Consider the following 26,140-nt stretch of genomic DNA (forward strand, 5'->3'; position numbering starts at 1 on the left):
AAAAGGTGCAGTTTTCACAAATGTAACTTCTTTTTTTCCTGTTAAAAAAATAATGTAGCAACTGAAAAAATACTTTTAAAATAACGCTGTGAAGAGAAGATTGCTTTTCTTACCTGATTTGATTTTATTACTGTGTTGTAGGTATGTGACTGGTGTAAGCACATAAGACACACAAAAGAGTATCTGGATTTTGGGGACGGGGAAAGAAGGCTTCAGTTCTGCAGTGCAAAATGTCTCAATCAGTACAAAATGGACATTTTCTACAAAGAGACACAGGCCAATCTTCCAGCTGGACTGTGCAGTACATTACATCCTCCAGTCGAAAATAAAGCAGAAGGCACTGGGGTGCAGCTGCTGACTCCAGATTCTTGGAATATACCGCTAGCAGATGCTCGGAGAAAAGCCCCATCCCCAGCGTCTGCAGCTGGCCAAATTCAAGGCCCTGGACCATCAGCGTCTACCACTGCCTCTCCGTCTGACACTGCCAACTGCTCTGTCAGTAAAATCCCCACGCCAGTTCCCAAACCTATTCCCATCAGTGAGAATCCAAATATTCCACCAGTTTCTGTCCAGCCACCTGCTAGCATTGTGCCTCCAATTGGTGTCCCACCTCGCAGTCCTCCCATGGTGATGACAAACCGTGGGCCAGTTCCTCTGCCCATATTCATGGAACAGCAAATTATGCAGCAAATCCGTCCACCATTTATTCGTGGGCCACCTCACCATGCCTCAAATCCTAACAGCCCTCTGTCAAATCCAATGATTCCTGGAATCGGTCCCCCACCAGGTGGTCCCAGAAATATGGGTCCCACTTCTAGCCCCATGCACAGGCCAATGCTTTCCCCCCATATCCATCCCCCCACAACACCTACCATGCCTGGGAATCCTCCCGGCTTGTTGCCGCCTCCCCCTCCCGGAGCTCCTTTGCCCAGTCTTCCCTTCCCCCCTGTCAGCATGATGCCAAATGGTCCTATGCCTATGCCACAGATGATGAACTTTGGATTGCCATCCCTCGCCCCACTGGTGCCACCCCCAACTCTACTAGTGCCATATCCTGTCATTGTCCCTTTGCCTGTTCCCATCCCCATCCCCATTCCCATCCCTCACATCAACGACTCCAAACCCCCCAATGGCTTCTCCAGCAATGGCGAAAGCTTCATTCCGAGTACCTCCAGTGAGACACCTGGGGCAAAGCCAACCAATAGCTCTTCATCCCCTCGAGAGTCAAAGCAAGGATCATCCAAATCCTCTGACTCATCACCGAGCTGCTCAGGCCAGTCCCTTAATCAAGCTCAAGTGCTTCAGGAGCACAGTAAAAATGAAGTTGTTGATTTGACTGTCAGACCTAGTAGTCCAGTGAACAGTAAATTTGGTTTCCCCAGTGTGCTACAGGGTCCGCAGGATGGTGTGATAGACCTAACAGTAGGCCACCGGTCTAGGCTGCACAATGTCATCCACAGGGCTCTACACGCCCAAGTGAAAGTTGAACGTGAACCTAACAGTGTTGTAAATTTGGCTTTTGGTAGCTCAGACAAAAGGAACTGCAGTGACTGCAGGGACAACTGCAGCCCAGTTGACTCAAAAACACTACCGTGCAGTGACGGAGCTCACTGCTGTCCCGTCTCCTTGCCCTCTGGCACGCCAGGACTGGAAGCTGGCGCAGCGGTGTGCAACGTCATTGTGAATGGCACAAAGAGCACAGAGGGTTCCAAGAACCCGGAGCTGCCCCAGGAGCCGAAAAAGCCCCAGCCCCCGGAGGAGCTGGCGGTGAGCGAGCTGGAGTCCGTTAAGGAGAACAACTGTGCGTCAAACTGCCACCTCGAGGGAGATGCTGGCAAGAAGACTGGGGAAGAGCCCCTGGCCGGGGGAGACAAACAGGACCCGAACCTTAATAATCCAGCAGACGAGGACCATGCATATGCTTTGCGGATGCTGCCCAAGACAGGTTGCGTGATCCAGCCTGTGCCAAAACCAGCAGAAAAGACTGCTATTGCGCCGTGCATTATCTCAACGCCAATACTCAGCACAGGGCCAGAGGATCTGGAGCCACCATTGAAAAGGAGGTGTCTCCGAATTCGAAATCAGAATAAGTAAAGGTTTGTGTAATCACTACTGCCTTCTGTGTGAGTAGAATTGAGTATTTCCAGGTATGAGGTCAAACTCATGTGGATGTGGCTTTTATGAAACAAAAAGATACAAATTCCAATTTATGAGCACTTTCAGGAAACTATTGGTATTTGTGTTTTAGTATTGTTTTTTGTGTTGTATTGCATCTGTACTTGTCAGTACTCCATTCATCAGCAGCCTCATTACACTTTTGCTCACAGAACATTTCGTGATGGTTCTGGCTGTGAAGTTATTGTGCTGTGTATGTCAAAGTCAGTGATTTTCTGCCTAGAATATGGTTTAGGTCTGGGCCATTAATCTGTTTACTTATTCCAGCTGAGTTACACAGCAACTCAAGCCTTCACAATGACTGAAATTGCCCTGCAGCATAGCATAGAGCCAGATGACCCAGCAGCTTCCTGCTAGTTCAGATCCAATGGACATAGCAAATGGTCACCTCCAACCATCTTACTTTGCTCTGCCTCCAGACCTCACCCTGGCTTTCCACTGAGCTGTTCTCCAGAGGCTGAACTCCCTCACCATGAGCTTTCTCATCTCATGTATTGGTGCTTAGGGATTGCCTGCTGTTTGGGACCGGCCCACTATAGCTTATTGCAGCAAAACCTCTGCCATGGGCTTTACTGCCTTGCCTGAGGTATCTGCCTTTGGTGCAAGTCTCCCACCTTAGAAAAGCAGCTGAGATTTCCCCCAGCCCTGCCCTTGGTGTATGTCTGTGGTTCCTGGTAGGGCTGCAAAGCAAGGCACAGGTATGGGTAACTCCACCAACCCCCATGGCTTGTCCAAGGACAATACTCCAGATGCAGAAATTCTTATCCTTCATTCCCAATTTCCAGCCTACTGAATCCCTCTGATAATATAGCATCTTTGTAAAACTCTTAGTTTAATGTATGTCTGATGCTTCAAACCTGTGAGCAAGAAACTGTTAAGGAATCTTCCCTGTCTGACCATCCAGGAGCTGCTCGGGCAGTCACTCTCGTACCGTCTGAGCTGGGACAGAAGCCCCTCCACAGCTACACACCCCACACTCAGACAGTCACACCAGGTTTTCTCACCAGCTCGACCCCAGGTTTTCCATAGCAGAGTTCTCAGATATCCCAATCCTTAAAATAATTTCATCATGATGCAATAACTAAATAACAGAACAACAGCTTGAGCTGATGCCTTTGAGCAGAGATCCGGAACAAGGGAACCCCTGGGCTTTTATACGATTTATACCCTCACAGTCTAAGCACAGGAAATTCTGGGGGTTGTTGGTGGGGAGTGTCTGGTCACCTGGCTGGGCCACAGGTCCCTGTGTCAAGTAAAGGATCAGCGCCCATTCCCGTCCTCTTGCCTGGTTCTCAGACTTGGGTGCCTGCCCCCACAGAGCTCAACCTGCAGCTGGCACTGCAGCTGCACACTGAGCTACCTGCACTGAATGTATTCCTTAACAAAACTAATGTAATGGAATTTATTTAGGTTCACAGGCACGGAGAGCTTCTTTCAGGAAAAGGGGAAATGGTGGGTGTTGCAAGAAATCTGTTCAGCAGTAAAATACTGATGGTTCGCCGGATGTGGCTTGGTGACATGCCAGATTTCATTACAATCCGTGGAATATTCTGCAGCCTCCAGTAAATCCCTGTCCCTGGTAGCACAAATAGTGACTGCAATGGTGTTTGGCACCCTACAGCCACAGAGAGCAGCAGCAGGGTGTGTAATCTGGGCCATTGCAGTGTCTCCCTGCTCCATCAGTGAGGGCTAATTGCACCAGCAAAGATATATAGTACAGTCAGGACTCCCTTCTCATTTGTTAACACCACATTCCCTGTGCTGGTTGCAGGGTTGGAAATGTTACTTCCCTTGATCACCAGCAGTATTTATTTACTTTCTTCAGTGGAACACAACCATTATTCTTTGCTCTCAGCATGTGCTGACACATTTAAAAGATACACTAATAAGAATAGAGGACAACTATCACATTCATGGACTAATAACCAGCATATACAATAACTCAGAAGTCAAATGAATATTTAAAATCTTTACATGCTCCTAGGTCCTCCTAGTGGGGATCCCCCTACCCACCCCTGAGGTATGGAATGTATGTCCCTCAGCAGCGATATCTTTATTGCAGACCCCAGTGTTACCTTTGGAGCTTGAAAGATTCCCTTAATAAATGTATGCATGCTTCTACCTAGGGGTAGTGATTTGATCTAGTGAGAGGGGCACTATTTGGCTGTATCCTTTTTATTAAACTTTAGGGGAGCTGTGGTTAACCCTTCCTTTCCTACCTCTCTGAAGCTCCTCGTAGCTGCTTATTTCAACACAGTGCTAGAAGACTTGCACATTTATGTGCTTACTCTGTAGTCAAAGAAAGGCTGGTTCTTAGCATCTACTTCTGCTTGCCTGGACCATCCAGGCTGCAGCAATGCTGCCTCTTCAAGGTCCCAACCCCAAGAGGAGATTAGTATCATTCAAAGCCAGAGCTTAAACCTGAGGGAGTTCTGGCTTCACCAAGTTGGGTATTTTTGCCTGTTGACGTGATTATTCATGACATCACTTCACAGATAGTATTTGAGAGAGGAAGTGGGCAAACTGAACAAGCTGCATTAGAAAGACAAGGACTCTTTATCATTCGGTTACTGTCCTCAGCCCTTTGTATTCTCTAAATGTCAATAACTGCCACTGTGATTATCCTCAGGAATAACCACTTTCCCTTTCATCCTGAGTTTTACATATTTCTCTGCCTCAATGTAAGGGTTGTCTTACAGGAAAGTTTTCAGGTTGCCAGGCAAGATTAATCTGACCCAATACAGACATTTGGAACAAAGATGCAGCTGAGCTAATTGTCTAAACTCTCTTTAAAATCAACCTAGAGAAGCAGGCACTTCAAAGAGACAGCTGAGCTCATCCCAGAGTCAACAACTAAGACAGCTCAGATGAATTGTGCCCTAGGAGTGCCTATTTCTGCCTGCAATGAGGGAAACCTAGGGTGACCAGCACAGACATAGATGTCCACACAGACGCTGGAAGTTAAGAAGCCCAGCCTAGGTGTCTGCCGTACCTCTGGGGCTTGTGCAGTAGCATAGCACATCATGGTGATGGTTATTAGTCTGTGCTCATCCCCTCGTTCCTCCAGAAAAAGAAAAGAAGTAGCCTCTGTGCAGAAGAGATGGGAGACCAGGGTCCTTACGTGCTCCAAGGGAAAGAGGATATTCCGAATACTCTGCAGAAATAAACAGCGTGGTAACCATCTCATTCCAGTGGGTACCTCAGTGAAACGCGGGTGGGTTTTGAGCGTCTCAAGGCACGCACAAGTGATTTGCACAACTCTGATGACTGATTTGAGGTGAGGACTCTGTGGTTTCATGCAGAGCCCTTTTGCTATTTCGCTATTGCTGGTCATAGCCAGTCCGGGGGAGAAACAGGGCTCTGCCTTAGATTTCTGCCCTCCCTGCCTGTGACGACTGAGCAGGGCTCAGAGCCTGTCTGTGTCTGTGCAGAGAGGGCAACAGGGGGAGGAAACATCCGTGCAGCCTCTTGCACTGCAGCCCTGACCTCTGCCGTGCCCATGGGTTAGTTCCTCCTGCCTGGGCCTGGGGAAACAGGGGGATAAAACCCTACTCCTTTGGCAATCCAGTTGTGGGGAGGACCCCTTGAGAGAGACTCCTAACCTCATAAAAATTCTAATAAAGTGCAAAGAGGGTAGAAGCTTCACTAACAAATGTGTTGATTTGGGCCCTTGAAGGCTTGTATTGATTGCGCTGGTCACACTAACCTGGGAGAAAAAAAGTCCAACCAATTGTCTTTTTCTCTCTTGCTTCTCATCTACCCTAATTGGAAAATCTGAGCATATTGCCCTAATGTGCAACTTTTCCTGGATTTTATTTCCCATCAAATTGTGTGACAAGAAGGAAATTAGCCAAATATTTTTACACTAGAGTTCTGGACAGACAGATTGAATTCATGTAATAGCAACATGGACTCTCTAAAAAGGAATCAATGCAAGCGTGACCTTTTTGGGCAAGTTGCCAATCTCTGGATTATTTAATGTACCAATTACTTGATTATTGAAAGTGCTAATCAGCAACATAATCCTTGATGTTAAAGTTTAGTTTCTCCATCAGGACATGGACTGTCAAGCTGTTCTAGCTTGATGCAATTTGAAGAACTATCAAAAGATGTCTCGGTGCCAAAGTCCTGCTATGATAAAGGAATGAAGCTAGGAAGAATATTCTGTTGAGTGTTACATTTTCAAGTTTGAGCAATGTGCCTTTCTAAAATTAGCAGTGTTAGTGTTGCCTGCCTACATGCTTTATGCCCTGGCGGGATCAGTTTTAACCCGCCAGCTTTGATGTCAAGGTTTCCTAAAGCAAAGAAATGAAAGCCCTGAGGTCTGCTTGGATTTAACATGATGGTTATGTTAAACTGAATGAGAAAATGAAGTGGCACATGCTAAACTCACAACTAGCTTCTGTATGTGTGTATGTGTGTGTGTTGAGTAATCCTGTGTTGGGGACAGAGGGGTAAGGAAAGGAAGGAGTTTTTTTGCTTGTGTCAGCAGAATTTCTTCCAGAAGTAAAGGAAATAGTAGGTGTATGGCCACCTACAGAGCCAACGTGTATGTCCTGGGGTCAGCATCTGCTGAGTGAAAGGCCCAAACCTTCAGCTGTCTAGTTCATGCATTCTACTCGTAAAAATATACAGCATGCAGAACACTCAGTTCAGAGCAGAAGTAATATATATCCCACTTCGAGCTCCTCTGCCCATAATGGTCCAGCACAAGATTTCCTGCTCTTGTCTGAATTCCTGAGGCAAGGGACATAGCTATTAACCTCCTTTTTCTTGCCTAAGAAATTTTATTTCTCCTCTGTCTCTGTGGTGTCTATCTATCAACATCTTACCTCTGCCCAGCTTGCTATGATCAGGACAAAATTTGACCTTAAAGATATACTTGAAAACAGATTTTCTATATTTGAACACATTTCTATGCTAGTCATCTTTGTTGACACGGTATTACGGGCCAGAGCCTTAGCTAATTTTAACTGGATATAGTTCCACTGATGCCAAACTAATTTAAATCTGCAGAGTAATTGGACTCATACACTTAACACCTACTCTTCTGCTTCAGAAGTTTTCCTTCACCTGGCTTCTTATGAGCCTACAGAAATTTTCCATTTATCCAAAGGGGGAGAGGAGAGACTTTTACCACCACAAAGCCTTAAACACATTTGCTTGGAACTGAAGCTTTGCTCTTGAGAGCTGTCTGACTCTAGCAGTGTGATCTTATGTTTCAAAATTGCCTGTATACCTTCTCAGGTATATCAAATCAGAAAAAGGATTTCCCAGAGAAAAAAAAAAAAAAAAGGAAAGAAAAAAAGGGTTCTCAAAATAGTGAAGTATAAAATGACATACTTCCAGGGTAGCTTTCAGCTCCCACATCTTGCTGCCGGGGTGTGGGAGTGCTAACTTCCGTCTCAGTAGCAGTAAATAGCAGGCTCGTGGTACACTGTCATCGATCACTGCACACTCTGAATCAAAGGAGCAAGTGCTGATTTCTGATGGGCTCCTCCTGCTTTTCTATAAAACCTTCTAGGGCATATGTTTCAAATATGAAATCTGATTCTTGAACTCAGTTTAGAAAATAACTACACCTCGTCTGATTTGTAAAGGTAGTAAGCATCTAGGGCTGTTGGCAAACAAAACACACAGCCAGAACTTCAGACAGCAAAAAAAGGCATAGCTCAACTGACAGACCCACAGAAATATGCAGAACCTGTGACACCTACATACTGTAGTCTACCTGACAGCTCCCAGAACCTCAGACCACTGATTTCAGAGATCGTTTTGGTGCTTATTTTCCATTATTAATTTCAATTGTCTTATGAAATTAAAATTATTTGAACGGAAATACGCATCCAATCCATGCCGTTCCCTAAGTTGGTACAACCCACATTCATATTGAAACAATGAGTTACTCATAATTCTTTGCAAGGCTTTAAAGACTGATCAGGTGCTTTCATACATACAAGGTCTAATGTTCCTCATATTTAAGTTGGTTCAAAGCAGGTTTGGCTGCACTCAAAAGTGTTAAGTGTGAAACAGCCGTATGTGGAGACTTGAGCTCTTCATCAGACTGTACTTGTGCTGTCGAGCTACCGAAGTCAGTGGTGCAGGGAGATTTTATGCGGGCAGGGAGGAAAGCGCAACTCATAATTAAATACAGAGTCCCTAACAACAAAGACCACAGTAAAACAGACTCTTGTAAAAACACTTGTATAAACATCATCTAGACAACGACTGCCTTGACATGCAGGGGCCAAGATGCTGGATGGTATGTGTCTGATTGCCACTGAAACCTGATGAGGAGCTAAGCACCTCACAGCCTTTGTGAAGCTTGACCCTGAAACACTGTGCCCAACTTCAGTGCGGAGCAGTGAGCTCTGAACAACCGTGAGGAGCTTATAAACTACCTTTCGATATTACGAGCAATACCTGAAAGTGGGAGAGAAAGGTGCAAAACAATTTGAGGACTGTGGTTGTGAAAAAGTTGGACATACTCAAGCAGCGAGCCATAGATTTTAAGATAAAATTAAATTCTTGTTAAAAAAGCACAGTGGAAGATTGAAACAAAGTAGAAACAAAGCTCTTTGAGCAAGAAGTCAGGAGGAAATCAGACAGTGGCAAGCAAGACTTTCTGAAGCAATTTTTGTTTCCAGATTACCTGCTGAGTCTCTCCTGTGTATTTTTAGGTCCTATAAAGGTAAGCATGTTTCTGGGTGCCTCTGCCAGTCAAGGCCTCACAGCTGAGACCTAGTAATCATGACCTTATTTACATTATTTTGATAACGAGCTGCACTGCACTCGCAGGACTGAAAGTTGTGTTTGGAAACGTGTGTGATCATCTCGTGAGAGCCATGAATCGAAGTAACCTCTAACATTCTGCAGAACCCTCAACTATTTAATGTTTGCTTCTACCATGAAAATTACAGCTGATTAAATATCTGGGCTTGATCCTGCTCAGTACTGCGTGCACTCAGCGTTCGGTGCCTCTAATGCAAGTTGAAGGCCCTCGGCACGTTAGAGATCGAGGTCCTGCCTCTGACTCCTTTGCATGGCTTTACTTCCCCAGACACAGCTTTGGTATTTGAAAAGAATGGTATTCCTGTACAACATGTGTCTCAATTTGTAATGATATCCACCCTGCAGCTGGCTTGCTTTTCCAAGAGTTTCTGAAACATTGCTGCCTCAAATTCGAGCCAACCTTCAATAGCAAATTATCTAAAGGCAAAGAGGCTGAACTGCGTTTGCTGAGAGGACACCCATACTCCCTGCTGTGCTCCATCTTCCAGTCCCAGTTTTGGACTTTCATGCTGTGTAATGTAATCATCTTCTATGAAGGCAGATATTTAAAAAAAAAAAAAAAAAAAAAAAAAAAGGTGGTTTAGGGATTGGGTAGTGTTGAGTGAAATAACTATGGAGTTCTGACCTCTCTGGAAAGATCTGCATCCCATCATCAGGCGATTGATATTGAAACCTATGGTTAGAGCAATTTTCAGCCATTTATTTGGAGCCCACGTGGTTAAATGTAAAACTTCGTGTTGCCTGCTTATGCTCCAAATATTTATAAGCCTTCCTTGAACCACTTGTGCTGCCACTTCTAAGTTCCTTATCCAAAAAGAGGAGAAAAAAGTGCTCTTTCCCACAGGAATTCTCCAACTGAGAGAATCTTGAACATGACTAGAAAAGATACATGATGAAGTCATTGAAAATTTGAATTCTGACCCTAAATTTCAAAGTTCAGTTAAAATGCGAATTCAGTTTCATTTGAAGCAGTTTACCAAATATTGCTGAAATTGTTATCTTGGTGGTAAAAATATTGTTCCTGTCTTCTTGAGGTGGGAAATAGAGAAAATCTAAAGCAGTATTTGGGCCCAGTGCAGGTTTTTCAGTGCCCAGCAGTGCTGGGCGTAAGGGAGATGCCCTAAGGGGCCTGGCACTGCACTGAGGTCAATGCTCAGTCTCACCCACTTGCTTCTTATGTGTTCTGGGTGGGTTTTTCCTCTTCATTCTCCCACAATATAATCCACGTGACATTTTTGCCACCTGAGCATGCCCCCGTGCTTTTGGATGAGCATCTGCTCTTGCTTAGACTTGAAAAGAATGAGGGCTGTGAAAACCAGGGAGAAACCCTGTGGGGACCGTATCAGGCATGCAGTCCTGGACGGTTATGGGCAGTGGAGTTGTTCATGGGAAAATAGGAATGTGTTGATTGCTTCCTGATACTGGATGCTGAAACTTTTCACTAAGAAGGTTCATTGCTGCTTCAGAAAGTTTTGTTATGATTGTTATAATTTTGTGGCCCACAGTAACATTTCAGGTTAAAAAGCCAGGCCCAGGTGTGGCCCGGGTGAGGAGGAGAACTCTCAGAGGGAGGTACAGGCTGTGGCTCAGCAAGATACCCATCCTCACCATCCTGCATACCACTGCCAATAGTTAAACTGCCTTTCTCTGGCTATGTAACTGGTTTTACTGGAGAGATCAGGTTGAATAAGAAAATTGAGAAGAACCTTGGAATAGCCAAAAGCATAGTGGTTTAGGCCCACAAGAGACAGCTGAAATGCAAGTTAAAGTTCCTATTCTGATTCAGACAAAATTGGAGGTTTAAAGAAGGATAATCACATCACAGTGGTTGCCTGTTTTCAGGAAAGGAGAGTAGAAACTGTCTGGATTTGGTTTACCTTCTTTTTCAGTTTTGGAATATTTTTTTTGTTTGGTTCATTTTTTTGGTGTGTTTTTTTTGTTTTGTTTTGGCTTTTTTTTTGGGGGGGGTGTTGTTGTTGTGGTTGGTTTTTGAGGGGGGGAGGGTGTTTTGTTTGTTTGTTATTTTTTTAAAAATACCTTGCAAAAGTCCAACTTTATCCCAGCTTAGAATGGGAGAACTTGTTGAAGATCTGGCTGGTTTTTTTCAGAGGAAAATCGTATGTTCTGTCACATCTGCACACCAGTGGGGCAAAGCACACTATTTACAAGGCTGGAAAACACACTGGTGCTGCACTAGCTGGGGGACACTGGGCTGCCTTGTTGTTGTGGAGATATACCCAGTTACCCCAGTGTAAGTCAGGACTGGCCCTGGCAGGCTCTGTGGACACTTCCAATGTAGAGGTTAGAAGTCCAGAACTGTGATGGCATTTTCCTCTTTGCATGATCCATGTACATACCTCAGAGTCCCCCAAAATATAAACCAGAGACCCACTGTCAGTAATAGCCTGGAGAAAATGGTGCAACAAGTTGGGGGTGTCCTTACCACTTCTTCTGCCTAGGCATAAAAGTCAAATCACAGGGCTCTTCCCCAGTGTACTCCCTGAAGTCACAATGTCTGCTCAGACTGCAGCTCATGTTTCAGTAGAAGGGAGAGCCTGAGTTCCACAGGTGACCCAAAGCTGAGGAGGATCTTTGGCTTACAAGGTCAGAGCAGAAGGAAATCACTATCTTTGAAATCCAGAGGTGGTGCTTAAGGACGCTGCTTGTTTTCCCATTTGTGCTAAAGGTCCTCCCTGTCTTTTGCAATATGGCATCCCTTCAGTTAGCTCATGGAAAGACAAATCACAGAGTATTCAAAGGGGAAGGTTTTAATGAAGAAGCTTGAACTGCTTTAAGAATTGTGAAAAAAGAAAAAGAAAAAGAGAAAATTACAGAACTATTACAAGTAACAGATGATTCCCGAGTGTTTCCAGGGCTGAGCTTGCTCCCATGCTGACTTTAGCTGCACTCTTGTGGTTTATCTTCAGAGCAGTTTCCCTGAGAAAATACTTGCAGTGCCTTTACTCTAGAGCCATGCATGTCCCAGATGAGCTAGGCCTCTTTTAGCACATCAGCATTCATTGTCTGGGTGAATTAAGTGCTGTGCTATATTATGGGAACTCTGCCATGCCAGTCCACATCAATGATTTTTTCAGCCTTCCCCACCCAGTCTCTAATTTTTCCTGAACAATAAGATGTGAATCTGGAGACAGAAATGTTCAATGGGGCATAGAATGACAGGGAAGCAACCATGGAAAAAACTGTGTGTGTGTCTGGATGTGTGCATGAGTCCAAAGGCATGTCAATGACATGGCCTCTCTGAGGGGACAGGACATGACTGGGGAGGCCATCACTGCCAGCAGGAGCATGCTGCCATGCTTGTCTCCTGGGGCAGTGCTGGGAGCAGACACACAGGGATCAGTGCTTGGGGGTGGGGGAGCAGAAGGACATATCCCCACAGCTGAGCCACCCAGCTCCTCAGCATGGAGGGGCAGGGAGGTGATGCTTCTAGCATTTGGCTCTGCCAAGCAGGGCCAAGCTTACCACCACAGGACAAAGGGCTGTAGCTCTGCAACAGCACCTGGAAAGAGCTGGGTAACTGCAGAGAGGGAACAGAGAGTGGGGAGGCTTTGCCTTAGCTGCCAAATTGACCTGCCGTGCTCTAATTCTGTGCTGCTCTGAGCAAGGACTTCAATCCTCACGTGTCAGGCATCAACCAAAGAGGAAGCTCTGTGTGGGTGAGTGCAGCCTGTGTCACAGCTGCCAATGGCTCAGGTTTTGACTAACAGCCACACAGCACCAGGAGAGAGTGCAGCTCTCACCTACTGCATGGAATCACTGCATCACTATCTGAGCCCACAGATGAACCTCCAAGCACCTGCTATAGCTGGGTCATCATCCAATTGAGTTATTCTCCTTCCCCCCCCCCCCTTTAACAATAGGGCAGAAATGATCCTTCTTACTTGTTCTCTTTCCCTCATCTTTTCCATGCTGTCTCCTGGGTTTGAACTACAGCCTGCCTCTAACTTCTAGGTGGTCTTCCAATCCAGGATCAGCCCAGCCCTACTTGACTTTGGAAAGCAAGCAAAACCCAGTGTGCTTACCTCAGCACAACTCACATAAGCTCAACTCTATGGCTTTATCCTGATGAAAATTCTTTTGTGGTTGATGCAATTTTTCTATCTGATCAGCAATATTTGATGTGTGTTGAAGGCAGGTTCAGCTAGGGTGAAGAGCATATGTCGATCTCCTAAAAAGTAATTTGGGGTTTTTTGGGGGGAGATATAAATAGCTGACTTTATTGTACTGGTCATGCACGCTAGTGCTGGCACGAGGTGCATAGCATTGAGCTCTGAAGCAGTGATGACTAGCATGTTCTCATTTCTTTATAGAACTTTGCCTGCTATGCCTGATACAGATTTTTATTTTGTAACTTGATTGCTACAAAGATGCATTCATCAAACACAATTACTGCCATATGAGCCAGTGACCAGGGAAGGTCCTTCTTGCCATTCAGCACAATGGACACTGAGTCCATTGGCAGCAGGGGAAAATAGACAGAACTTACACAGCAAGCTGACCACTCCAGGCAGAAAGCATCCGGAGCCACTGAACTTCTTTATGCCTCCCCTTGCAAATCTCTTATTGGTCTGTGCCATGTACCATGAGACTGGTTAGTGAGGGATGGAAATTAATTTCCATTGATGTATGGAAGAGAGAAGTAGAGTGAGGTTTCATACAGACATTACAGGTTTAATTTGCTCTGCTTCCCTTTTTACACCAAGACTTCAAGCCAAAAAATGTGACAGAAAACAGCTGTGTACTTCACCTTAGTAGGTGGATACATCCCAATTCTCAGTCTAGTTCTTGTTCGCAGCTCTCTGTAGACACAAAGAAGCTCATCTCACTGGGCACGTTGCCTGAAAGCACAAACGTTACTCCTTAACCTAGATGTGGTGGCCTCCATGCCATGGAAGTTTATGCTGGTCGACATATTCAATGTGCCTTCCAGTCTCTGCTTTGAGGAGGGTGGAGGTTTGGCAAGGGGATACAGGCACATTTTTGAGAGGGATTGCAGAGGAGCCAGTGTGAAGGGGAGATTGTGGAGCAGACGGAGAACGAAAATGTGCCCCAGCACCAAAACAAGGCTGATCAGTACTGCAGAGTTTCAGGCCAAATCTGTAGGGGACAGCAGATCCCATCCAAGGAGATAGAGTCCAAAGCTCACTGTGCAGGGAGAGAGAGGGGACAATCTCTGCTAGGTAGCTTACATGGTCAGCTGACAAGGGAAGCAGAAGCACATGAAGCAATGGTGTATCTCCCAGTAGCCCCTAGAAAAGCTAAGACGCAAGAGCTTATAACTGCCCGGGTGTTGTTGAGAATGAACTATAATTATATCAGTTTCCACCTTTTTACCACAGGAATTCCTTCGTCTTCCGCTCCAGCAACCTTGAACGCTGCATGTCCCGATGGCCCTTGAGGCACAAGGGGCAGGCGAGGCTGAAGTGGTGGACTTGTGCCTCAGCCTGACTGCTTGCCCACTGTGAGGCTGTGTGGGAATTGAGCTCAGGCAGTGCCCAGCCTGCCTGCAGTGAGCCTCCTGCCGCTCACCCTGACCCCCTCTGCTTGTCTGCTTTGCAGGAGCACTCGCTGACAGGGTACCTTGCATGGAGAAAGGGAGCAGAGCAAACCACGTCACTCCACCGAATGACACCAGCTGGTCCGCTCACCACCCCCTCTGGCTGAAAGTCCAGCTAAGAAAGCAGCTTCCTGTCATGAAGCCCCTCCAAGGAAGTCTCGGTCCCACGGGTGCCTTTGACCCAGAAGACAGCACATCATGGATCCACACAGTGTGCTCAGCATTCCTGCGACCACCCCTCTTCTCCTCTTGGAACGCTTTTTCCTCTTGGTTTCTTGCTGGGGGGGATTTTTCACCCTGGTTTCAAAAACCACACGGACCAACATAGGTACTTTCCCCTCACTGACTTCGGAGTTCAGATATTTGAGATTGGACAATGATACGGATTTTTTTAAATTTTTTTTTCCTTTGAAAAACTGCTGTGGTTTTGCTGCTACACTAAGAATCGTGATTTGCATTGTATGGTTTTGGACCTATTCAAGTTTTGATGGGGGAAAGGGGTAATACTGGAGTAGCAACGCTTCAGAGTCATCTCTGTCCTACCCATGATGCACTTTTAAATGAAGAGTTAGAATATTTTATTGGCTAATATACTTTTCTTGTTATTTTTACAAAGGCCACCTTTATCCTTTCTAATGCCATATTTTCAGTGTTACACTTTTATGGCTTTTAATTTTTGATTTGACAGATGTAAGAAGCAGCATGAATAGTTTATACTGTGGTTTTTCAGAGACTGAATGCCAAGAGTACTCAGTAAATGTTTATTCTTCTCAGCTTTCTCTTTAAATTCCCCTAAATAGCGCCCCATTTGGGAACAGAGCAAGAGTGTTGAACTAAAGACCAAAATTCCCTCAAGGTGTAAAATAATCTGAGGGGAATATTTGCTGGGCGTCACGAAAGACTTGGATGAAATTTCAACCCTGATGGTTTTCAGTGATCCAGGAAGGCAGTGAGACAATCTCTCCATATGCATAGCCCTTTCATGATAATTAGAATGGTATGGACAAACCAATGAAAACAAGGGTAAAGTGAGAAAGATCCCCCATGATTCTGTTTCACTGTTTGCTTTCTCCTGTCATGGTTAAGAGAAATGTGCAATTTGATCCTCAATCAGTGGGTGGAGGATAACAGGGTAGAATTTACTTGTGTGCACTTGTACAGTTGTAGCCAAGAGTCCAAAATACACTAGAGCATGTTATACTGGCACTGAATTGGTAAGAGAGTTGTGGAGTATCCCATTCTGACAAATAAAAAAGAAAAAAAAAGAAAAGAAAAAAAAATACAAAAACCCATAAAAACCCCACAAAAAATCAAAAAGAAAGAAAAAAACTTAAAAAAAATTTCAGATCACCTTGTGATTCAGTGTAACTGTTTACTAACTCGAATAAAGCAATTGTTCACTCTCGAGTGTTCAGAGTACACCTTTTCTATAAGGCTGCTGCAGGGAAGACAGGAGCAGTTTGCAGGAGCAGAGGCTCTGTGTCAGTGGTGTTGGGAGCAGGGCAGCAGGGTCAGTTGAACCAGAGCCTTGTAGTGATGGTGCACTATGAGCACTATGTATATACTGTATTTCTATATTTTCCTTTGTACAGATTCACTTAAGTCAAGCTACTGTTTTACAGGTGCTCCTTATTTATTAGAGCTGTGAAAGCTTGGAAATCACACCGGGCGAGTAAGCTCGCTTTTTAAAAAAAACAAACAAACAAACAAAAAAACCAACAAAAAAAAAGGGGATGGGGGGGGGAATCCAGCAACTCCTGAGTCTAGGGAGAGAGCTCAAAGACATTTTGATGAAACATCTTCAAGAGAGCAAGAATTTGAAGCACCCTCTGCTTTCCTTTTGGTCTTGCAGCGCTTTTCTCTCTCCCTGACTGGTGTCAGATTTATTAAAACAAAATAAATCTCCAAGAAAAAAAAATGCACTTAAATGTGCTGTTGTTTTATTTTTCTTTTTTTTTTTTTTCCCTCTTTGTGCATGCAGTTATTCATTTCTCTACCTGCCTGGTCACAGACAAAAAGACCCCTGAGTCTGAAGCCACAGAAAAATATGTGTAAGTTGTTCTCGAAAGCTGTATCTATGTCCCTTCCATCTTTGTGCCTCCCTTGACACTTCTCAGTTTCTGCAGTGTTTAAGGCATGGGGAGAAAAATCCCTGCACTTAGCACAGTGCAGAGTTAGGTCCTGATCTTGGAGAAGATCCCTGGGTAGATGCAGTGGCTGCAGCTTCATTGATTTTGAGAGGATCTGTGCAAGCACAGTAGCCTCATGCTGCATCTGGGGCAGTGTACAGAGGGTATTCTGCCTGCCTTTTGTGAGGATGGGGCTTTTCTGTGCATGGATTCCCCCTGAAACCAGAGGTTCTTCAATGGACCAAACTCCTTCCAAGTGCCCCCAGGCCTCTGCAACTGCTATCTCACACAGTAGCATTTGCTTCCCAGCTCTTGGCCAGCACAGCCAGCACTGCTGATGGAGGGCTTGGAAATGTCCGGTGAGTGCTGGAACTGTTTGACTGATTTCATTACCCAGCCATGTAAGGCAAACAACAGCAGCCTAAGCGTGCCTGCTTGGAAGGGCACATAGAGTAAAGCTTGTCTCCCCAGTAAACAGCTTGCTGCATCTCTATTTATTCATCTGAACTTGGCTGTAAAACGAAGGCCGTGTGTATTGATCTTGATTTTGTCAGTGGTCCAGAATTGTTAGCACACATTTTCACTCTTCTGAAAAACAACAGACTCTTTAGAGAAATCTTTCTCTCTGATGAACCGGTTTTCTTTTCCAGAAATGGAATCAGCTTGTCAAAAATCATCAGGACAGCAGAGGTAGAGAAGGTGATCTAGGCTAGAGCTGGCATCACATGTTTCCACTGATCACAAACTTACCTTAGCTTTCCTGAGAATTTGCTCACCTTGTGCTTTCTTAACATCTTACCCCAAAATTCAGAATGTGAACAACTGCTTTGGACAGCTGAATCAGTTCATTGTTTGCTATTGAAAAAATATCTCCAGCTGCATATATGGGGAGAAATACCCAAGTATACATAAACCTTGAGGAAAATGCAGACCAAATGGTACAATACATTATTCAAGAGAAACCTGCTTTATTTCTGAGGCCAAATCCATCCCTTGTATGATGCCAACAAAATGAATGGAATTACACAAAGGATGTAAAGGTCCTTTGCAATTAACGGGAACCCAGCAAACACTTGCAGAACGGTGCTCACTTGCTGCTGACATTATTTATTAAGCACTAAGACCTAAAAGCCAAGCCAAGCTTTTTCCTGGAGAACTCATCATCAAGAAGACAAAGAAAATCCCGTGCACTGGGAGATACAGGGGAAGGTTCCTGCGTGCAACAGCCATCACTCCAGCTCTTGCACATGTACGGATTTGGGATGCAGAGACTGTCTCCATGAGCGGAGAGAGGCAGTTTTGCCTCGGGTCTCAGAGCAGCCGGCCGTGCATGCATCCCTTCACACTGCTGGGGCAGAGGGGGAGTGTGCTGTGATCAAGCTGCATGGGCCCTTCTGCTAGCACTGAATTCTTGCTGTCAGCGAGAATTTTGCCCTTGTGATAAAAGGGGGTCTGCGTGCTGCAAGCGCTCTGCATTAATTTCCTCCTGTGTTGTCTTAGATGATTTTTGAAGGCTTTATTTTGTTTAGAACTACTACACATGACAGTTTTTTGAGTGGCCCAATTCCGTGAAAAAGGATGTCCCTCAAAATGAAAACAATTCATGCTTTTTCCGTGCTAAATGATAGAAATAAATTTGCTTTGTTCAAATAAGTGCTGTGAGCCAAATTTGCAAGGATGCTTATCCAAGTGAGATATCCCATTCTGAGGTCCATATTTGGACACTCAAATCAACACTCAGCCAAACACATGCATGAGGCATTTCAATGCCATTTGGAGTGTCCATATATAGAATGGATGCCCAAACTTCATTGCCTTTGTTTTAAAAATAGACCTGGAATATAAAGACATCATTTAATAGTAACTATGACAAACATTTTGTGTGCAAACTAAGAGCAAATTTGCTGATGCTGGTTCAGTTTGATTCCCCTGGAATTGCTCTGGATTTACAGAGCTGTAACTCAGAACAGAAGCAGTCTCTTAAGTTGTTATGCCTTCCACTCTCACTGGAAGTTGACTTGATATTTGGGATCCATGAGTAAGGAGAGGTGGTACTCAGTATCACTCAGTATCCATTGTGCAGCTGAGGGAGAGAGAATCAGGAATTGAGTCGAACCTGCTTCATAGTGAACATAAAGGCTCAAATGTTTTGAAACGGGGAGAACTACTTTACATAGATTTGCACACATTTTAGTTGTCATTTATGCGGTATTGGGCAAAGAAATGCATTGCTACCTTGAGCAACACTGGGACATTTTGCACAGAACATGGTAAGCATCAGTAAAACACAGAGAGCTGTGAATAACAGCAGAGCAGCAGCTTCTGGCTGTTTGCTTCCAGCAATGGTGGGAGCATGGGTCCTCAGAGGTGCAATGGATGCTGACCACAGGGCGCTGCAGCACCTCCAGGGGGGACAGGGTGTCTGATACAGGGGTGCTCCTCAGACTGTCATGTTGACCAGTCAAGACCTGTTGGGACTTGAAGTTCTGTGACACTGTGAGGAACAGACTCGGCCACAAGGAAGAAGAAAAGAGTAACTTAGGCTGCTGACAGTCTTTCTCCAAGCTGTTCCCTGGTCTCTAAAGCATCACCTATCTACTGAAACAGGTAGGTGTCCCAGCCACTTCAGCCACTGCCCTACTGAAATAAGTTTTCCAATGATATTCAAGACACAGAGAGGCAGCCAAATGCCAAATGCCCAGGGCCCTTGTTTACAAATGATGCAAACATCTAAAAGTTGCATGTCCCTCCATCAGTTATCCAGGCACATGACTATCACAGGAGAAGGGGCAGCCTCACCTGCTCCTTCCTGGGGCTCCCTGGCATCTGGGCAGCCCACGCTGCAGGTGGGATCCTGCCCCAGATGGGAAGGAAAGCTTGGTTATTATTCGCTGATAAGATAGCTGAGGGCAGAGATACGTTGTGATTCCCAGCTCTCAGCAGGCCTGCTTCTGAAGGACCTTGCTGGACCTAATTAGTAAAAGGAAAAGGCTTGAGGAAGAAGGAATGCTGCCTTCTTTTCCCGAAAAGTGTTGTACTCTGGGGGTTTGCTGAGGGACCAGGAGACTCAGCTTCACTCTTCTTCAGCTGAGGGAATTGAGCCCACACAGGCACATGCAAAACGAGAGAGGCTGTTATCCCTTCCCATGTCCCAGGCCAGAATCGATGTGATACAATCTGTCCTGGCTGGTCTACTGGGACACAAGCTATGCCAAGAAAGGCAGGAGAGATTCTCTTCACTTCTCAGGGAAGAGACGCGGATGTGACATCCACAGTGCCAGGAAGAGGGGGCACAGTCCTCCTATTAGTGCTTGAGGCGCTCTCTTGGAACAAGGGCATCTGCTCCTTCTCCCGAAAGGGCTTTAGAATTGCTGCATTTACTGATCCATTACAGAGCCCACCTCTGAAGCAAAGGGAGCCTTCCCTAAGCCAGCTCCAGGAGTTCAGCCTGCTGCAGCCCCACTGTCCTCCATGCTTCCCGGGCCCTCAGCTCAGCAGGACAGGGAGGGCAGGCAGCCAAAGAGCTCCCTGGGGCAGCAGCACTGGCAGCATCACTCAGCCAGCTTTGGAGTGGGGGAGTGTGTGCCAAGCTGGCAGAGCTGCCCCAGCATCTGCCCCACATGTGCTGGGTGATGCTCGGCCTTCACATTACTTGCCCTCTCCTGAGTACCTCGGGAGAGGGATGTGGTTTCTAACTCTTGCCGAAGGAGATTGATTTCTTGCATCCCAGTTGGTAGCATGGTCTTTGGCATGACAGGCATTACATGAAATACAATGTTTGGGGGACGCACACACACACACACGGAGACACACTGACACACACACACAGACACACAGACACACACACAGAGGACTCGGGAGCAGTCCCAGGTATCTCCCAAAACTCAAGGCAGAGCAGGCACCCAGGCGCTGAAGCACGGCTGGATGCTGGGGAAAGCTTGCTGCCACCCTTACAGCCCCACGAGAGGTCCAGCAGGATGATTTACAGGCAGGGTCAGGTAGAGGAGCTGACACAGACGGGTCAGCGAGGATGGGTGCCAGCCCACAGGCTTATTGTCAGTCGACATCCAGGGAACGAGGTGGGAAGAGGGGGGAGCATGAGTCAAATTCCTTAATAACGTGAATTATAAAATCATTTCCTGTGTTAGGGGTTAGGAAAGAGAGCGCAGGACCCGGAGATCTTCCAAACAGAAAACAGCTTTTGTTAAGTCTTTTGGCCTAAGGAGTTTGAGGAAAACTGGGGGGGTGGTGGGAAGGGAAAGTGCTGGCACATTTTTGGCTGGAAGCCTCAGACAACATATTTTTTATTCTAGTCTTTATTTTTCAAAATAAAATTATGGCAAAGCAGCAACAAAGAGGGGGGAAGAGGGTGAAATTAGGAGGAACAGTACCCAAGTATTTCCCACTTCTTTCTGTCCCTGCCATTAAACGCACAGGGTCTCCTTTATTATATACAGTAGCAGGATTAAGTCAGCAGCCCAAAGGCTAGGAATGCAACAAGTTTCTTTCATACTTATTGATCCTTTTTGGTTTTTTAGGGAGATTGTTTTCATGAAAGTTTAATTCACCTTTTTTAGCTTTTGAGTCTAACTGCCACACATTTTATCCTGCTTCTTTGTGAAATGCTAAATCCATCGGTAGGTTTTAGTTTTCCTGGTGTAACTTTTCAGAAACTGTATATCTGCATAGCAACCCCACTGGAGGCAGCTTATGTCACGGTATCACATGTCAGAAAGATGAAAAGAACTCCAAATCTGAGCTGCTCCACAAACTTATGTCCCCCATTCTCGGACATATATCTTCTGTACTTAATATAAGTGTCAGGAAGGCAACTTCAAGGCCAGAGAGGTGCAAAGTTTTATCTTGGAGATGACAAAAAAGAAAAAATTGCCTCAATTCAGCCTTATGCTGACAGTCAAGTGAGAAACAAAGATTGTCTTTTTCCTCCTCTCCCCACTCCCCCTGACCCCCACCTCCCTGTGTCCCTGTTGTCTGCTTCCAACTGCAACCTGAGCCTGAATCCTGAGCCCAGTGTCCAGATTAGAGATTGTTGACTCAGATTTAGTGGTGAAATTTGAGCCAGGCCCTGTTGATGGCACAGCCTTGAAGGAGCAGGTTTACTTCAAGCCAAAAGAGAGATTACATGTCAGACGAGAGCCTGCCTTTTCTTTATCACAAACTTCCTGATCTCCCTCTGTTCTAACAGTGTGTGTGTGTCCCCCCGCCTTGTGCCCATTTTCAATTCCTTCTATAGGGTGTCATAAATCAGGAAATTAGCAAGTGTGTAGCTGCCCTTTGCCGCAGGCAGAGACAATGAGCTTGCTGTGTTTTTAACCAGTGGGTAGCACTTAACGTAATCAATGGAGAGCTACGTGCAGAAAGGATGAAAAATTTGGTCTCGGTCTGACCACTTACGGGGCTTTTCTCATCACCCAGGCAAGCTGCTTTTATGAGAATATGACATGCCCTAGAAGCTTGCTCTCCATTTTGCAGGAGAGTCATTAAAAGAAATCATTACATGTTTTTTTTTGTTCCTTGGCACACACGCTGCTTTTCCTTGGCTTCTGATTTCATCCATCTTTCAGGCGCTTCGTGCCTTTAGTAATTTATGTGCAAGATTTTTCCAAACCTCCAAATGTTTTTCCATTTGGCAAACTGTGGAAGCCTCCACAGAATGTAACTGTAGAGTTTTCTTGTACTTCAAAACATGAGCCCTGTTAACACAAAGATGCATCTAATACTTGTAATCCTGTACATAAAAGCTATAAATTCATCTAAGACAATCAAAGACATCGTTCCTTCTTGTGAGTCTTTACCAGCCTTGTTGCTGTAACCCCTTCCTTGATCTACGAAAGGAGAATTTCTCTATGAGCATTGTTGTTTTCTTTAACTATAGCTTTTGGAAGCTTTATAGTACCATATGGAGAACCATTTTATTCTGCTGCTGTAGCTTTCTCAGTGCAGGCTATAAATTAGATAATTTTCCTCGTGTCTGATAGCCACACACTATCAGTCAGACACATTTGCTCCCACCGGAAAATCCAGGAGAATTCAAAAGAAAGAGATAATCTTCCCACCGTATAGAATCTAATGGAAACTTTTATTCCCTACTCTAATACTTACAACAGTTGATTTAAAAAAATGTACTATGTATTTCACTGTCCATTAAGCTCACAGGTTTGTAGACTGCTTTTTACAGAAGTCTCCTCACATTGCTCCTGTCCAGCCCCTGTCTTTTGACAGGGATACATGCTGGAGGATACTCTGGCTGGGCTTTTTAAGGGCTCCTAAGGGGATCAAGCTCTCCTATGCATTTTGGGGAGACTTAAGGAGGTCACCCAGCAGGGTAAGCATGGCCTCAAGAAGCAGTTAGGCTGCCATAATTTGCAATCTGGGCTGCTGTGGCTTTCTTGGGAATGCAAACCCAAGGGGAGATTCATTAAATGTTTTTGATAACACAGTCCAGTGAGTGACATCCCTGAAATAGCAGGGTATGTAACCATGAGAAAAGAGATCTTTTTTCAGCCATCCATGCTCCTGGGAAATTATCAGACACTGAGGCACAGGAACAGTATCTTTGCTTTTATTTGTTTATTTTCAAAATCCCTAAGTAGTTTACAAGGTTGCACTATAAAATACTTTCATTTTCTGGAAGTCCCAACTGGACCAAGTTCCTGAAAAAAGTCTGTTTTGCCAGCAGAAATTGGTCCAGTTCAGGCCTAAGGTATTATTTACACAGAGTTGTGCTCCATCCTTGCCTTCTCGGCATGTACTGCACTGCTTGACCTGGAAATAAATTCTCAGTGAGACTATAGAATAACTGGTGGGATAAGTCGCTTCAACAGTTCTTCACCCAAACTCCTGCATCTAAACTGAATTTACATGGGAAGAACTTTTTGTATTTCATTTAAGAAAGGACATCTCTGATGTCTGCCAGTGCAAATCCTCCAGAATCAGTCTGGCACAGAAGAGAGGTGAATCAGACCAGTGGCAGGGACTTCTTTTTTAAAGAAATGAGGCTGAATGCTGAGAGCCTTGACAGTCCATTCCTGTCTTAGTGTCTATCTGTGTGAGTCCAAAGAAAGCAGAGAGAAGGGTCAGTGAAATTCTTCCAGCCAGCACTGCTGTGATGGAGAGCAGAGTTAGTCTCTTTTATGTCATTCCTCAGACTGCCAAACTCTGGTGACAGCTCTCTGAGACACACATGACATCCGCATTAACAGCTGAAGATGTCATTGTGATCTGAGCTATTATGGTGAATTTATTGCTGTTATATCACTTTAAAATAAACTATTCCCTGACTCGATCAGATTAAGAGTACTTTATCAGTGTGGGCGTGAGGCACACTTTCTTCTTGTAATTTCCTTTGTCTTAAGTGACTCTAGACTTTTGCTTACCTTATTGGGTTGATAAACTAGCATACTCTATTGTCAACATGCATTAAAAAACAATACTTAGCTGTTGAGGGAGAGAATGTGTGGAAAACACCAAGGATACCAGGACACAAGTATGTGTTTTGCCCAGGCTATTAAGCGGCAGCATTTTACCATTTGCACAGCTCTTTTTTGAACCTAGTTTTTGTTTTTGACTGGCTGAGTGCTTTTCCTGCTCTCTCAAACTCCTCTGCATTGCATCCAGTTTGCTCTTCCAGAACTGATTGACTACTACAGCAGGTCACCACCCCTGCTGAAATCAGCCAACAAGCCGACCATAACCCCAGCAGATGTTTGTGGTTTATAGGCCAAATGAGGGCCCAGCAGACCAGTGAAATACCAGCACCACAGATGTGGAACCTGGCCACTTGACACGAGCAACACAAAGCCCCGTCCTGCCCAGCCGGGCTGGGACTTCCAGAGGAGCAGAAGGTCTGAGAGACTAATTAGCCTGCAGAGCCAACACACTGGCCTATGCTCCATCATTCTGATTGGCACAAAGTCCTTTAATGAAACGCCACATGAGTGAAGTCAGATGAGGCCCCTCTGTAACTTCACCTTGGAGTCTGGCAATCACCTGAGTTCATGATGTCCCCAGAATGTGCCAGTCAGCTCTGCCAGGCTCTGCCACTCACCCCAGCTGGGCTGGGGATGGCCAGCCAGCCTCATTACCACAGTCTGCACTGCTCCTGTGCTCCGAATGCAAAGTGAGGACATATAACCTCATGACACGTCTGAGAAAAAATGTATGTCGGTTTTTTTTCTTTTTCTTTCTTAGTTACAGATGCTGCTGGTAATTACTGAGGAAAAGAAAGACCGTCAGCAGGACCCCAAAGAGATAGAGGATGGCATAGTCCATGTTCAGCCAGCCTCTTTTATCCAAAGTACGTTCTTGTGCTTTCTGACAAGACAGACACAGATGATCTTTGTGGTTAATTTAACTCCCGAAATCTCCAGGGCGCCTTGTGGTATAGATTGCCGCTGGAACATCGGGAATGTGTGGTTCAAAGAAAAGGTGGGGGAACAGCAGCGGCGTTGAGAACCCACTGCCAGGCAGAGAGAGACCCCGAGCCCGTGTCCTGCTGCCTCAACGGGCCTTTTCCCACGTCCCAGTTCTGGCGCCGAACGATGTGGGCCAACACGGAGCCTTTCCACGCGCCGGGTGGCGGGGCTGAGGGGCGGGCAGCGGCAGGGATGCTCTTTGGGGGATGAACGGTGTCCGAGCGAACGCGGCTCATCGCGGCCCGCCCCTCCGCCGCCACCTGCCGGCCGCTCCCGGCGGCACCGCGGGCTCCCGGCGGGAGCTGCCCCGGGCGGCGGCGGCGGACCGGGATCCCCCGCGCCCATCCCGCCGCAGCCGCGGCCCCCCGGGCCTGAGGAAGCCGCGGCCGCTGCCTGCCGCTGCCCGCAGCCCGGGGCCGACGTGCGGGCCGGCAGCCACAAGGTGTCAGCCGCGCTCCGGGCAGGTGGCCCCGCCGCTGCTGCGCCCGACGGCGGCTCCGCGGGGTGCGCAGCCGGGACCCGGACTGGGGTCGGAGCTCATCGCTCTCTCCGCCGCTTCTCGCCATGGAGTGATGGATGGCGAGCGACGCCTCTTGCAGCCCCTGCTCTCAGGATGGCTTGCAAGCCGTCAGATGTCGGCCGTGGGTGATGCCCGGGGCTCTGCGGGGTCCTGAGGATATGAAAAGCTCGGAGTTTAGGGTGAATCCATCGAAGCTGCGGAGGAACCTACTTGCGTCAAAGGCATTGAAATCTCTGAGGGGCTTCAAGGAAGCTAAGCACTTCAGTAGGAATTAGGGACCCAAATATTATCAGAGTGTGTGTGGTTTAGGGGCAGAAGTGCCACTGCAGATCTCTGGGATCAGCACTGCCATGTTTCGAACTGGCAGCACAGGTCCACTGGCCCTGAAACGTGATCACCAGAAGGTTTGTGGGGCTGCGGGGTTTTACACCCGCTGTGGGCAGGTGCGTCTCTTGCAGGGCTGCTCTAACGGCACTCTTGGTCTCCAAAGGAATGACATTGCCAAGGTCTC

The 26,140-nt window shown here is 46.1% G+C and overlaps 1 protein-coding gene across 2 annotated transcripts in view; it reads left to right on the forward strand.

Moving 5' to 3' along the window:
* The window catches only part of LOC125323694 (sine oculis binding protein homolog), a 113,156-nt gene extending 97,207 nt beyond the window's left edge, over positions 1-15,949 (forward strand). For both annotated transcript variants that reach the window (XM_048298864.1, XM_048298865.1), the window contains 2 exons: positions 142-2,096; positions 14,548-15,949. In XM_048298864.1, coding sequence (XP_048154821.1) covers positions 142-2,094 — 1,953 coding nt within the window. In that variant the 3' untranslated portion in view covers positions 2,095-2,096; positions 14,548-15,949. The remainder of the gene's footprint in view (positions 1-141; positions 2,097-14,547) is intronic.
* Positions 15,950-26,140: the final 10,191 nt, after the last annotated feature.

The sequence above is a fragment of the Corvus hawaiiensis genome, chromosome 3 (genome assembly GCF_020740725.1).
Source record: "Corvus hawaiiensis isolate bCorHaw1 chromosome 3, bCorHaw1.pri.cur, whole genome shotgun sequence".
Classification (NCBI taxonomy): Eukaryota; Metazoa; Chordata; class Aves; order Passeriformes; family Corvidae; genus Corvus; species Corvus hawaiiensis.